Source organism: Rhincodon typus, chromosome 14 (assembly GCF_021869965.1).
Source record: "Rhincodon typus isolate 14 chromosome 14, sRhiTyp1.1, whole genome shotgun sequence".
NCBI lineage: Eukaryota > Metazoa > Chordata > Chondrichthyes > Orectolobiformes > Rhincodontidae > Rhincodon > Rhincodon typus.
Genome location: NC_063345.1, coordinates 67150667 through 67163188, shown reverse-complemented (window position 1 = coordinate 67163188; position 12522 = coordinate 67150667). Strand labels below are relative to the sequence as shown.

At 43.0% G+C, this 12522-nt stretch overlaps 1 protein-coding gene across 1 annotated transcript in view; it reads right to left on the bottom strand.

The window, feature by feature from the left end:
• si:dkey-172j4.3 (diacylglycerol kinase delta) overlaps positions 1-8809 on the bottom strand; it is a 68719-nt gene extending 59910 nt beyond the window's left edge. The window contains exons 1-4 of the mRNA XM_048605266.1: positions 8703-8809; positions 5509-5589; positions 2445-2549; positions 1526-1658 (exon numbers count right to left, since the gene is read on the bottom strand). Coding sequence (XP_048461223.1) covers positions 1526-1658; positions 2445-2498 — 187 coding nt within the window. The 5' untranslated portion in view covers positions 2499-2549; positions 5509-5589; positions 8703-8809. The remainder of the gene's footprint in view (positions 1-1525; positions 1659-2444; positions 2550-5508; positions 5590-8702) is intronic.
• Positions 8810-12522: the final 3713 nt, after the last annotated feature.

Sequence of the window (12522 nt, the reverse complement as noted above, 5' to 3'; positions counted from 1 at the left end):
GGCCAAGCAGCATCAGAGGAGCAGGAAAGCTGATGTTTCGGGTCTCGGCCCTTCTTCGTCAGCTTTCCTGCTCCTCTGATGCTGCTTGGCCTGCTGTGTTCATCCAGCTCTACACCTTGTTATCTCAGATTCTCCAGCATCGGCAGTTCCTACTATCTCAGTATCATAGACAACAAAAACAAAGTTGCTGGAAAAGCTCAGCAGGTCTGGCAGCATCTGTGGAGGAGAAAACAGAGAAAACAGAGTTAACGTTTTGGGTCCGGTGACCCTTCCTCAGAACTTCCTCAGAATTTATTTATCTCAGTATCATAGGCTGGTCAGGTTATCAATTGTGTTTGGAATATATTCTGGAAGACATCATCACAAGGCTTCCTGCCCCCAAAGTATTTGACACATTGCACCCCCTACTGTCCACCCTCATGGTATTATCACTGGACTGTTAATCCAGAGACCCAGATAATGTTCTGGGGACCCGGGTTCGAATCCCGCCATGGCAGGTGGTGAAAATTGAATTCAATAAATATCTGCAATAAATATCATGAATCAATTGTCGGAAAAACCTTTAGGGAAGGTTCACTAATGTCCTTTAGGGAATGAAACTGCCATCCTTACCTGGTCTGGCCTACATGTGACTCCAGACCCACAGCGATGTCATAGACTTTTAACTGCCCTCTGGGCAATTAGGATGTGCAATAAATGCTGCCTAGCCAGTGACGCCCTCATCCCTTGAATGAATAAAAAAAAAACCACTTGCCCATCCCCAACAACTCAAATTGGCTACAGTCAATATGGTCACTGAAAATCCCAGAATCCCCTGTGCTCCAGGAACTGATCTTTCTATGTTTCTAGAACGATCATATGGTCAGGCCATTTTGCAATCTGGGTGCATTATGACCTTGTTATTCAGTTTCACATGCAACTACAGTGAATTGTGTTAATCACAGGAGTCCCAGGAGATAAATCTTCATTTGCAGGAGGCTCCAGGGCAATCCTATATGCTGGGCCAGACTCTGACTTGCATTGGGTAAAAAAGATGGGTGCTAAAGCCAACCATGCCTTGTGATAAGATTATCGATAAATTTGCCCATCTTCATTCTAATCCCAATTCTGCTGTCTCATGTTAGGGATATAAATTTATCCATTCCTTTGAAGGATGGCCATGCAACCTAGGACTGTATGGGGCTCCATTAATATCAAGCTGCATCCTGCTGTGAACTGTTCTATCCATCCTATGATTGATATTGTTGAGGACTGAGCTGGCTGTTTTCCCAGTGGATTGCTTGGACATTCCTGGAGATGTTAAATCTAATGCTAACACATCAAACAATGTTTGGATGAAACATCCGGCAATAGAAGGCAGTGAAGCCAAAAGAAAAGCTTCCTGGCAATTCCAAGTGTCAATTTTTAAAATATTCTTTACTCCCTACTGCTTTGTGATTTTGATGCTTCAGTAATTAAGGCAATTAATATTTTTAAAACTGAAATGACTCAAGCCTACAGCGAGGTCACAGTGACTCCCACCTACCTTCACAAGAGAGCCCATGAGAGGTCATTCCTGAGAGGGCCTCCCGACAGACATTGCAGAAGGTGGGGCGGGCGTGGGATGTCGCATACCAGTTGTGCATCCCTGAGAAATGTTCCATGTTCAGCTGGCTTGCCTAGGGAAGACCCAACAACAAACGTGCTCAGTTTGAAGCTCAGAGGGAGGACATCAAATGCAGAGGTGAGTCATGCCCATTCAAACACCTAGCCACGGTCATGACACCATGCCATGCACACCATGAGTAAGACATGTCACTCGGTGTAATGCATAGACACTCAGCATTTATGTGGATGTCTCTAAATATAAATGAGCATTCATCCATCCACTCTCTTCCTTCCACTGCCTCTCCACTATCACGCACTCTGCTCAAACATTAATTCCACAATGCGTATAAACTCCATCCTATTATTAACTGACTCCCACGCGTCTAATCTGCTCTGATGTTCTCTGTACACTTTGACTGTCATTGACTCTAATTCCACATATTTAAACATATTTCCACAGTGCATATACATGGTGCCCAATCTTAAATATAAACACAGACACATATGTAGACACACAACTGTGCAGACATACATACCGTTACATATCTAGATACATATACTCACACAGGTGCATGTGTGCGTGTGCGCGCGCACACACACATCTGGATGCACACACACACAAACACAGATTCACATAGACACACTCGCGCACACCTATACTCACATACACGTGCACAAACACACACAGGAACACAGACACACAAACACCAGCGAAACTATGCATATACACCCAGGCAGGCATGTCCCAGTGTGGGAGAAGAAAAAGCAGATTGACAGTGAGGGTACAATGTTCCAGGGATGGACCAGATGTCATTTCCAACAGAGTGTGAAAAGAATTGACACTTCTATTTCGTTACCTCATAATTCTCAAGTTTTTGGACAGATTTCAATGCAGTAATCCAATCTTCCATCTCCTTCCTATTCTCTGCACACAGGATTAACTTTCGGAATGGCGTAATGATCTGAAAATAAACCTCGATTTAGAATAAAGAACTCTTTTCCTGATGGAGCCTGTGTTTAGCCCTGGGTATCTCTATCTCATTGCAGAATGTCACCAAGAGTGAGCAGCAGTTAATTCTGATATCCCAGGGAATAGGTACAGACATTAGGGCCAGTGTCATTTCAAAAAGCACAAGGTGGAATCAACAAATGTCCAAACACAATGGCAACAAGTGATGCTTCCTGCACTATAATGATGTTTTCTACAATTCTCTTCCAAGCTACTGGCTGGACCCAGAGAACTGAGGAGACTGAAAATTGTTCTATGGGGATCGTAACTGGTAAAGAGCAGGTAATATATTAAATAGAACCAGTGCTAGACTTACTGACTCAAAACCATTGAGTCATAGAGTTGTACAGCATGGAAACAGACCCCTCAGTCCAACTCATCAATACAGACCAGATATCCTAAATTAATCTAGTCCCATTTGCCAGCATTTGGCCCATATCCCTGTCTACATTCTGCTCGCAAAAAAAGACCCTGAGCTACCTGTTGCCTGCCATTTCAACACACCACCCTGTTCCCTGGCCAACATCTCTGTCTCTGGCTTGTTACAGTGCTCCAGCGAAGCTCAACACAAGCTGGAAGAAGAACACTTCATTTTCTGCAGCCCTCTGGGCTCAATATCGAGTTCAATAATTTTAGGGCGTAGACTCTCCATGTCCTAGCCCCTACCCCACACACACCAGGCCTTGTTATCACATAGTCTGCCATTATACACCGCCTTATTGTTAGTCACTAATAATCCCCATTAACAACTATTCACCCTCCTAGCCAGATCGTTATCAACTCCTTCGTCTATCCAATTGCTCTTCTCTCCCTTCGGGCTCTATCCTATCGTTTACTCCCTACCCCATCCACCTCCCTATTTTCTGCAATATAAACCGACGTTTTCCCAGCTACCATCAGGTCTGAGGAAGGGTCACCTGACCCGAAATGTTAGCTGTGATTTTCTTTTCAAAGATGTAGCCAGACCTGCTGAGCTTTCCCAGCAACTTCTGTTTTTGTTCCATAACCCTTCCTTTTCATGTACCCATCCAGATGCCTCATAAATGTTGTCATTGTACCAGCCTCTACCGCTTCCTCTGGCAGCTCATTCCGTGCACACACTACGCTCTGCATGGAAAAGTTACCCCTTAGGTCTCTTTTATATCTTTCCCCTCTCACCTTAAACCTACGTCACCTAGCTTTGGACTCCTCTACCTTGGGAAAAAAAACCTTGGCTATTTACCCTAACCATGTCTTTCATGATTTTATAAACTTCTATAAGGTCACCCCTCAGCCTCTGATGCTCCAGGGAATATGACCATTACTCCTAACTCATGCTGCTGGTCAGAAGACCATCCCATCATCGGTGTCCATCAGGGAATGAGAAGCTGCCCGAGCCAGAACCCTTAACATTGAATCAAAGGCTGTATTTTCAGGGTTCACTCCAGAGATTTGAACACATTCGAGGCTGACACTGGAGTGCAATGCTGGCGGAATGCTTCATTGTTAACTATGTCAACTTGTTGGTGAAATATTAAATGAAGGTCCTGCCGACTATCTCAGATGAATGTCAGAGGCTTCCCATCACAGTGGGATAAGTGTAAAGGGGGTTCTCCATGACGTCCTGGTTGCTCTCTCATTCAACATGAAGGACAGCCAACAGTTTGTGAGTTTAACCCGAGGGTCACTATGCCTCAGGCAAGGAGTGAGATTCAGAAGGCACTAAAGCTTTCATAGTGAATTGAGCCAGTACAGGAATTGAAACCCCATTGTTAGCATCACCCTTTACCACAAAGCAGTTAACAGGCTAACTGACCCCCACCATTGAGCCATCAACCAATATTGATAAAAGATTACTTCATATCGCTTGTTTGGGGGAGCTGTATTTCCTACGTAACAATATTATTCAAAAGTACACCATTGGCTGTGAAGAGCTTTTGGTTGTCCTGATGTTGTGTGAGGTGTTATGTCAATGCAAGTCTTCCTTGCTTTAATTTCCATTTGCATTTCCAGCCAGTCATAGAATCACAGAACCCCTACAGTGTGGAAGCAGGCCATTCGGCCCATCGAGTCCACACCGACCGTCCAAAGAACATTCCACCCAGGCCCACTCCCCTACCCTACTATGTAATCCTACAGTTCCCGTGGTCAATCCAGCTAACCTGCACATCTTTGAGCTGTGGGAGGAAACCAGAGCACCCGGAGGAAACCCACGCAGACATGGGGAGAATATACAAAAATCCACAAAGACAGTTGAATCCGGAATCGAAGCCGGGTCCCTGACACGGTGAGGCAGCAGTGCTAACCACTGAGCCACCGTGCACCCCTCAGCAAGTGGATGAGATCAGCTGCGCCCACCAGTGTCAATGAGCAAAACCTACTCTTAACCTTTTAGTCTCTTTATTCGGGTGGATTGCTTGCTCAAGAGCTCAACGAGTGCAGAACCTCAAGTGCAGAGACATAGCCTGCCCCTCATGGCACAATATGTAAGCAAGCCTGCTTCACAAGAAGGTACTGTAGCTGCTGACCCTAACCATGGGGTAGGTAGTTAACAGGGGGCGGTTTGTGTGTCACCGTGAGTCAGAGGGTGGCATCACATTGTAGAACTTAACAGCCACAATTCTGAAATACTTTGTTCTCAGCAGGAGCAGTCTTCCTAGATCTCATGGTACCTATTGTTCACAGTACCTGCAGAACAGTTTGACTCTCACTGTAGGATATTTGCCAGAGATGTGACACACAAAGATTCTGAATCATTTAAGCCACCGTGGAGATGACTTTACGATTGTCTAAGACCTATGATTAAGAGACGGTTACAGGGGTTTCAATGTAACTCCCTGTTCGGAAAGAGGATTCTTCTGACACTATGAGAGAAACAATGCAGTGGTCACTGTACAAGAGAAAGATAAAATCAGGAAAAAGCAGCAACTTACGGTAAAACTGTTGTTAATGTTTTTAGTGCTGGTCTCAGCAACACTGGCATTAGACAGATCCACCTCATCGAATATTAAAGACTGGAATGAGAGAAATAAGACAAACTGCAATCAGAGGCCGAACCAGGAGCAGGACTTCAGGTATAGGTGAATAAGGCAGGCTAAATCAGAATATAGGTTTCAATCAGAATAAAAGCTAAATCAGAATATAGGTTATAATCGGAATACAGGCTACAATCGGAATACAGCTAAGTCAGAATATAGGTTACAGTCAAATTCAAGCTATAATTAGAACACAAGTTACAATCAAAATACAGCTACAATCGGAATACAGGCTGAGTAGAATATAAGATACAATTAGAATACCAGGTATAATCAGAATATAGCCTTAGCAGAAATCAGTAAATGTAGCAGGGCTTGAGGTTGGGTGTGAGAGTCTACATTAGATTGTACTTTGGGTAATGGGTCAGTGAGTAGTCTCTGAGCTCGAAGATTGTAGGTTTATGCCCCACCCCAGAGACTTGAGCAAATAACCCAGGCTGTCACGTCAGCGCAGTACTGAGGGAGTGCTGCACTGTCAGAGGGGCAGTACTGAGGGAGTGCTGCACTGTCAGAGTGTCAGTACTGAGGGAGTGCTGCACTGTCAGAGTGTCAGTACTGAGGGAGTGCTGCACTGTCAGAGGGGAAGTACTGAGGGAGAGCTGCACTGTCAGAGTGTCAGTACTGAGGGAGTGCTGCACTGTCAGAGGGGCACACTGCTGGACAGTCAGTACTGAGGGAGCGCTGCACTGTCAGAGGGTCAGTACCAAGGGAGTGCTGCACTGTCAGGGGGTCAGTACCGAGGGAGTGCCGCACTGTCAGAGGGTCAGTACCGAGGGAGTGCCACACTGTCAGAGGGTCAGTACTGAAGGAATGCTGCAATGTCGGAGGGTCTATACTGAGGGAGTGCTGCACTGTTGCATGTTCAGTACTGAGGGAGTGCTGCACTATTGGAGGAACAGTGCTGTGGGAGTGCTGCACTGTCACAGGTACTGTCTTTCAAACGAATTATAAATCCATGGCCCCACCTCCTATCCTAACTCTACTTAAAGTTTCTCCATTTCAACAAGAGCATGGAAGAAAAATGAGCCATGATGGAAGGAACAAAAGAAAGAGTTGGAAAGAGATACAGGATTTGGAGTGTGCACCCCTCTAAATATTGATGCACCATTCTGATTGATGGAGCAAATGTCGGGATTGATTACTGTCAGGAAACATCAGAGATAGAAAAACACCTGCAGAATATCTTGCAACTGGAAGTGATTAGACTTCATGGAAGTCTGTCGCTTTGCCTTGCCCTATGCTGGGTACTGTGTGGTCATCCTTAAGCAATCTAGCCAATTGTCTCTCTAATGGAGAGAGATGTCTATGGCTCATTGTGGACTATGGGTAAAAACTTACTGAGGAAATTATTTTTCAAATCAGAATGTGATGTGAGGCCAGTTTCACAGCACATTGTTAAAGTAGCAGGATATTATTATCCCATTTCAGTGAACTGTATGTGAATTCATTCTGTCAGTATTGAGTCTCCCTTTCAACACTTGTTCTCCCTGGGTTTACTATGCTGTTAAACGCTGTCCCCTAGGTTTCACCGCATGAACTCCCATCTATATTCATCATATCACTGCGATTGGTTTCCTGACCCTTTATTCCTCACCATCACCTCCTCTGTGTGCCAATTGGAGAGGCAACAGATCTTTCACTGTACAACTATGTCATTCTTGGCCATCAGGCAAACATACTTTACCAACGCTCATGTTTTTTGTGAAGGAATTAGATATATTTCTAACGGGTAAAGGGATCAAAGGATATGAGGAGAAAGCAGGAACAGGGCACTGAATTGTATAAGTGAACATGTTGAATGGAGGAGCAGGCTTGCAGGGCCAAATAGCCTATCCTTGCTCCCATTTTCTATGTTTCTTTCATAAACATACACAAAAGGTTTAAAAGCAAATGAGCCCTCTGATCGTTTTTAATGATATGACTCTCAGTTTGTTGACAGAAGATTGAGTTTTAATTCCATGGAGACTCCGTGACAATGCTATAGGATTTTAGATTCTTATATTCTATCACCTGGACAGTTTAACAGGACAATTCTGTTCTGCTTTGCTTCAAACTGTTCCTCAAAGACATGTGTAGGATAAAAGAAAATTTGCTGCTCTGTTCTTGACTGGCAAGGCATCCAAATTTCCTGTGTTACCTTCAGCTGTCCACCTGTGAAGAAGGTTTAGCAACCTTCTGCAAGGAAGTGTATATCAGAGAGCGCTGAGCACAGATTGTCTATCGCAGATCCAGGTACATACCCGAGCCTCTGAAGATCCTGCTGCAAATGTTTGCAGTGTTATTGTTGAGGTGCTGACACTTGTCTTGGCCTGGAAGTGTGTCGTATTGAGTTGTTAAGAAAGTCAATGTCAAGAATTCAAGCATCAGGAATTTGAATTATCAGGGATTTCCATTAGATTGGAATTGTTAGAAATGGCATTGAATTAGATTTGACAAGGTTGGAATTGTCAGGAATGGCTTTGGATTGGATTTGGCCAGTTTGGAACTATGAGGAATGGTGTGATCAGGATTGGAATTGTCAGGATTGGCACTGGATTGGAATTGTCTGGGTTGGGATTGTCAGGAATTGCATTAGATTAGAATTACCTGTATTGGAATTGTCAGGAATGATATTATCAGGATTGGAATTGTGTGGGTTAGAATTGTCAGGAATGGCATACGATTGGAATTGTCCAGATTGGAAATATCGGGAATGGTATTATCAGGAAGAGAATTGTCTGGACAGAAATTGTGAGGAATCATACTGTTAGGATTGGAATTGTCCCTGATGTCCCGAGCAACATTCCTCATCAGCTGCCCCACTGCTGATTACATATTGCTGCCGAGTTATTTCTGTGCAAGCATAATAAAATTCATGGCACCATTCAAGACAATTAATCATTTGCAAGGTGGTTTGAGATAATTGTGGTTTAATAAAATGTGAGCAAATGCTGCCATATTATTGTTACATCGAGGATTGGTTTGTAGCAGTCCTAAATGTTAGTAATTTTCTGAGTTTGGGTGAGATTCCTTATCAACTCATTGGAAAATGATGAGCAACATGCTTTGTTTCAGTTGACAAACATGAACAGTGTCAGCCCTGATTGTATTACCTTTGAATCCTTGGCCCAGTATAGAGTTCGTCCTCTGAGCTTGAAGTATCTTTTCTTCCACCTCTGGAAGGAGCTAGTCTGCTTCAGTAACAAGCCTTCATTGATGCTTTTCTGTTAAAAGAAATTGGAATAGGTTCCTGAGTAACTTAAGTGATATGGTATGGATTATGATACCATTCGCAGGAATGAATTTTTGCTCCATTAGTAAAAAATGGATTAAATTAGAGTCCAATCCATTGTTATGCTATGAATGAAGGTGGGCAGAGGATATGCTATTGGTTGCTTGTTAGTTTGTTTGTATATAAACAATATATCTCAAAAAATGAACAAATTTCAACAAAATTTGTAACATAGATAGGGTATGAGCCAAAGATGAGCTGATTAGCTTTTGCTTAAGATGCAGATCAGAATTGGGATCTCAAATTTTTTCAAATCATCCATTACCTTCAGGAAGGGGCAAATTGCTTTGTTTATAAGAATGCTCAGTATTGTTGAATGGAAAAAAAAAATCTGATATTTCAGCTGTGCAAATCTTCATCAAAACGGTTTGTCTAAAATGTTGTGTGTGACAAAACAAGTCCTATTCCACAGGTCCTGTAATACATGATGCTATGTTCAATTCTGGACACCCCCACCCCACCACACCCACCAAATTCTCTCAATTTTGTTTCATACTCTTGAAGGTGACATTTGTCAGCACCTATGAATATGAGACATAGCCCTCATGCCAGTTCCATTATAAAAATGCCCAGAGCAGATACAATTCAAGACTTCAGAAAATTCCATGCAGCAAATCTCATATACTCCAAACACATAGCATAGAATTTTTGAGATATATTAAACTGAATATAGTATGACACAGTGTCTACCACCACTGTCCCCTTCCCATTCTCTCCCTGAAAACTGGAATGGTTCCAGATGCTTTGGAGCACGACTCAGAGGGTTAAGGGAAAGAAGGAAGGAAAACCAGTTGTGGATGATACTTTCCAACATCTTCGCCATGTTCAGTTCAGTGCAACTTATGAGTCAGGAGTCTGAATCCACCCTCTGAATGTCTTTCACTGATTCATCATCACCAAGGTGCTATTGATCAGCACCTACGAACACTGACAGACTCCTCATCCAAAGTGGTGTTAACCACTTGTAGGGCATGTACAGAACAATACAATATAACACCCATTCACCCCTATATTATCCCATCAAACATTGCACGGCAGCTACAGCACAGGGTTAGATACAGAGCAAAGTTTCTTCTACACTGTCCCCATCAAACACTCCCAGTACAGATACATTGGAAGGATATATGCTGAGTAAACTTTTCACTGTGCTCATCTGAGTACAAGTGTCAATAAAGCTAATTCAAAAAATTTCCCTCCTCACTGTCCCAATCAAATACGCCCAGGGCTCCATATCTAACCCTGTGCTGTAGCTGTCCTGGGAGTGCATGATGTGACTTTTTAGAGAGAGCTTTACTCTGTATATAACCTGTGCTGTCCCTGTCCTGAGAATCTTGGATAGGGACACAGTAGATTTACTCTGTTAAAACTAAAAGGAAAGTTCTCTCGACACAGTTCTCTCAAAAGTTCTCGTCGCAATCAAACACTACCCACACACGGACAACACACGGAGCTGGATCAGTGTCAAGGACTCTCCGCGTGTAAATCAAAGATGACTTGGTGACGGTATACCGGCCACTGTGGTGTTATTTCAGCATCCTCTACACTTTTAAACTGAAAGTAAAGCTCCCTCAACATTGTCCCCATCAGACACTCCCAGGTACTGAATAGGGTTCCATATGGAGTGAAGCACAGAGAGTTTTAATGTAAAACTTCTACTCTGTACCATTAAATTATTTTAGCACGAGTACATTATGGACCTTAATTCCAATAAGTCTGATGACTATCCACCCATGATGTCTACCCTTTTTTCACACAGATTCTTAACATTGGATTCTCTATGTGTTATTACCAGTTGGATATCACTTGGACTGAGATCACTTAGTTGGAAACATTTCCACTCTCAGTTTACCTCAAACTGCTTCAGGCAACTCTTAGATAAGTTTGACATTCTACCAGCCCGAGTGGGTTTGAAACCAAGAAATACACGACACTACCCAAAGTACTTTCATGACCCTCTTCCTCAAATATAAACAAATTAAAGGTAGACTCTACATAAAGAAGCGGCACACTGTAATTTTGGCCTAGGATTTTCAAAAGGAAACTGCAGGGAGGCAAACCATTCCTATTTGACTGGAACAGAATCTATTTTTGCAGTGACTAAGTTATAATTTTAAAACATAAAAATAGCCAATGTGATGCTACACCAAAGGCATGATGGGATTGGAAAAGCAAAATGGCTGCCTGCAGAACCTGTGGCAGGTTAGTTGACAAACCAGATTTGCTTTCTGTTTTCCTGAATGTGCTGCCTCAGGTACAGTACAGAACTTTCAACATATGGCAAAATCTAACTCTGGGAATCCACATTTCTCGAAATAACAGTGAACAAGTCTAAAAGTAGCTCTCACAACAGGAGTAATGTTCTCTGTTACATAAGCAACAACAGATTGCATTTATATACACCACAATGTTGGGAAGAAGATACAAAAGCTTAAACACATGTACAAACAGATTCAAGAACAGCTTCCTCCCTGCTGTTATTAGACTTCTGAATGGGCCTCTCAAATTTTAAATTTAATATTGATCCTGTTCTTTGTGCACCTTCACTGCAGCTCTAACATAATTCCTTACTCTGTTCTGTTACCCGAGTGCACTTTGTATGGTGTGATCTGTCTGTGCTGCACGCAAAACAAAACCTTTCACTGTAGCTAGGTACATGTGACAATAATAAGTCAAATCAAATAGTGCCCAACACTAGAAAGAGTGTCAATGGGCCACACAGGGTAACATTTCAAAAGTAAAGGGAGGATTTTGGTGTAAAGGTAAACTTTGATCCAACAAAACTGAAAACACAGTAATATATTTCCACGCAGGATGGTGAGTGAGTGGCCTGGAGGAGAACTTGTAGGGGGTGGTGTGTTCTCATGTACCTGCTGCCCTTGTCCTTCGAGATGGAAGTGGTCATGGTTTTGGAAGGTGCTATCAGAAGAACCTTGGTGAATTTCTGCAGTGTGTCATGTACATGGTGCTGCCAGTGTGTGGGCGGTGGAGGGAGTAGGTGAGTGGGGTGCTGAGCAAGCTGAAGAGGGGTAGTCCATGAATTGGAAATGACCTCCTTGTAGTTCAGGGTGGCAAATACTCAGACAGTCAGTTCAAGTGATTAAACCTGAGACTGAAATGTTGCTCAAATGCAAGATTTTTATATGTACTGTCAGAGCCATGAGGATTTCAGTGCCAGTCTGGGTTCAATCACTGACACGAAGTTTTAGTTTAGGCAAATTGTCAGATTGTTGGCTGCCCTGAAATCTTGCTATGGGTCAACCCTCCATCCCCTCCTACAATGAGTTCCTCTCTCTTCAAGCACACAGAATGGATGTGACTCAATGTGTACATCGTGCGTCTATTGTTACTGAGCCAGTGTAAATAAAGACTTCACATCTCCTATCAGTCTCTTAGAGACTGCTGAGGATAAGCTAAGTGCTGGGATTGAGCTGTCGGGATATTTTCACTGTGTTTGTTTACATTGGTTTAGTATAAATACACAGCAGACTGAATGGTTACCTGACCATAATGAACTGCTCTGTAAACACAGATGTGAAATGTCTGCTGTAAAAATAGCACCAGCGTCTAAAAATAGATGAGAGATCCAGGGCAAGTGTTTACTTCAGAACCAACCCTCACTCTGCCAGAAACTCCACATATAA